The sequence below is a fragment of the Otolemur garnettii genome, unplaced genomic scaffold, assembly GCF_000181295.1.
Source record: "Otolemur garnettii isolate 467f Iridium unplaced genomic scaffold, OtoGar3 scaffold00189, whole genome shotgun sequence".
Lineage (NCBI taxonomy): Eukaryota > Metazoa > Chordata > Mammalia > Primates > Galagidae > Otolemur > Otolemur garnettii.
Genome location: NW_003852584.1, coordinates 1,677,486 through 1,679,943, shown reverse-complemented (window position 1 = coordinate 1,679,943; position 2,458 = coordinate 1,677,486). Strand labels below are relative to the sequence as shown.

The window sequence follows — 2,458 nt, the reverse complement described above, 5'->3', positions numbered from 1 at the left end:
AGGAGTTGGAGGTTGCTGTGAGCTGTGTGACACCACGGCACTCTATGGAGGGCGACAGAGTGAGACTCTGTCTCTACAAAAAAAAAAAAAAAAAACACTAGATACCAGTAGCACATTCCCCAGTTATGACAATGAAAATTTTCTAAACATTGCCAACTCACCCTGGGGGTGTGAGGGTACATGGCAAATTTTGTACCCAATCAAGAACCACTATCCTAAAAACTCTGCTAATGAGAATCTGCTCAAAAGTTGGCTTTAGTAAGACCTGACTGGCTGTATGCCTTACTTCAAGCAAGACAGCTGTAGGGAGTCCCACACAAGTTACTGACTTTCGATGAGGTTGAGACATGGCAGGTTGACAGCCTTAAATATGGTTGGTTCTTATAATCCAAAGATCATAGAGACCCATTTAACTTAAAATGAAAGAACAATAATCCTTGTAGTAAAATATTCTATGATCAAAGACTCCCACAATCAACTTGAAATTTGACCAAGATAAACATTCTCTCCTTCAGCCTCTGAATTGGGGCCTATTCTATTAGTGAGGGCTCCTTGACAAAACCCCCAATTCTAACCTAATTCATTCAGAAAACAGCTATTTACAATAAGAGCAGATGATCTGACTTAAACAATCATGAAAAGACTGAACTTCCCCAGACCATTTTTCAAGAATACATTTATTACATTTAAGGGTAGAGACCTATATATTCCTGTCCAAACCTGATTTAACCAGAAGATGAGATGTCAGATTCTACTCCGCCGAGGCTCCAGTCATATTTTTTCAGCCATCATGACCAATAGAAACACTAATGAAATGGGCACAACTGTCTAGAATGCAAACTGCTTTCCGTGCTCTCAGGGGGCGGCATATTTACAGAGAGAAAAGGAGCTTTCAGGCAAACTAGCTTGTATACATGTCAAGGACACAGCTGACAGATCAACTTACTCCCATTTTCCTTCATGTAAGTCCACACTTCCCGTTCCTCAGGACTATGAGCAAACGAACAGTTCCCAACATATTGACATTTTTTCCCAGAAGCAATATGGTTGCACAGCTATATACAAATTAAAAGAAAAAAAAAATTTAAAACAGAGTACATAGAATAAAACTGCCTAATTTTTATACTTATGTAAAATAAGCACTATTATCCATGCTAATGCTTAATAATAAAATTCTAAAATAAGATTACAGAGATTCTATTCAAATTAACTATATGCCCAAAATATACAAGATGACACTGATAGTAAGCTTACTATCTCAAATTTTCTCAAAAGAAAATTTCCAAAAGAAAGGGAAGTATGGAACATTTTCTTACGAGAAGATCTCTGCAAACTTCCTCATTCAGAACACTTCAATTCCACAATGCACATCTAGCCCTGTTGGTCTGACAGCTCTTATTCTCCCCTCCATAACACTCATGCTGGCTCCATGTCAGCACTTGAGGAGCAGCAAAGAAATTGCAGGCTACTTTAAAGGTTACTTAACAGTGCCAGAAACATTCCAGAAACTTAATGTAATTACACTGGAAGCTGATCTCAGCCCTAGTTCACGAGATATGCATTATCTGAAGACAATTACTCCACTAACCAGGCCATGAAGTTATACAGCTTTCAAGTAACACCTATTCTGATTCTTTGTATTTTATTTAATAAAGTAAACACAGTGGTGTTGGTAAGAGGATAAAGTGACAGTGATCAGCAGATGCAGAATTCCCTGAGAGTCATGACCAGGGAGAAGCAAGGAAACCTCTAACCTGAGAGCTCACTCTTGAATGCCACCATCTAGTAGTTTTACAGAGCATAAATCCTACTATAACTAATTATTAGCTTATTATTGTTTGTATTTCAACAGGTAGCTGGTCCTATATTACCCAACTTATGTAACATTAAATGCTTAGCAACTGTTTTTACTAGAACTCTAAAAACAGCCCGTAAAACAGGACATTTCCTCCCTTGTGTCCACGTTAGCCACCCCACCCTTAAGGTCTGCATAAAGTCAATAGCTAATGAACAGTCTTGTGACTGACTTATCAAATTTTCTCCAGTCAAACCCAGTAAGTACTTAGTCATATCACTAAGGAAACATTTACCATAGTCTTTCAAAGGTCAATGTTAAGAAGCAGGGAGAAGAGAGAGGAGGAGGCTGGGCCCTGGGCTGGGTTTTTACCTAACACTGTCATGTGCCAATGTTCCCAACTATAGATGAGCAAACTGAGGCTGAACAACTTGACAAGGACCCTTCTGGCAGACTCTGAAGCCCACTGTCTTTGATTCACACACACACTATCTATACACATACACAGAATATAATTTCTTCTTTTAGAAAAAGAGCCCCTGGCTCGGCGCCTATAGCTCAACCGGCTAAGGCGCCAGCCACGTACACCTAAGCTGTCGGGTTCGAATCCCCAGCCCGGACCCGCCAAACAACGATGATGGCTGCAACCAAAAAATAGCCGGG

At 39.8% G+C, this 2,458-nt stretch overlaps 1 protein-coding gene across 1 annotated transcript in view; it reads right to left on the bottom strand.

The window, feature by feature from the left end:
* The window catches only part of ZC3H7A (zinc finger CCCH-type containing 7A), a 34,203-nt gene that overhangs the window by 7,136 nt on the left and 24,609 nt on the right, over positions 1-2,458 (bottom strand). Inside the window, 1 exon segment of the mRNA XM_003800897.3 lies at positions 947-1,055. Coding sequence (XP_003800945.1) covers positions 947-1,055 — 109 coding nt within the window.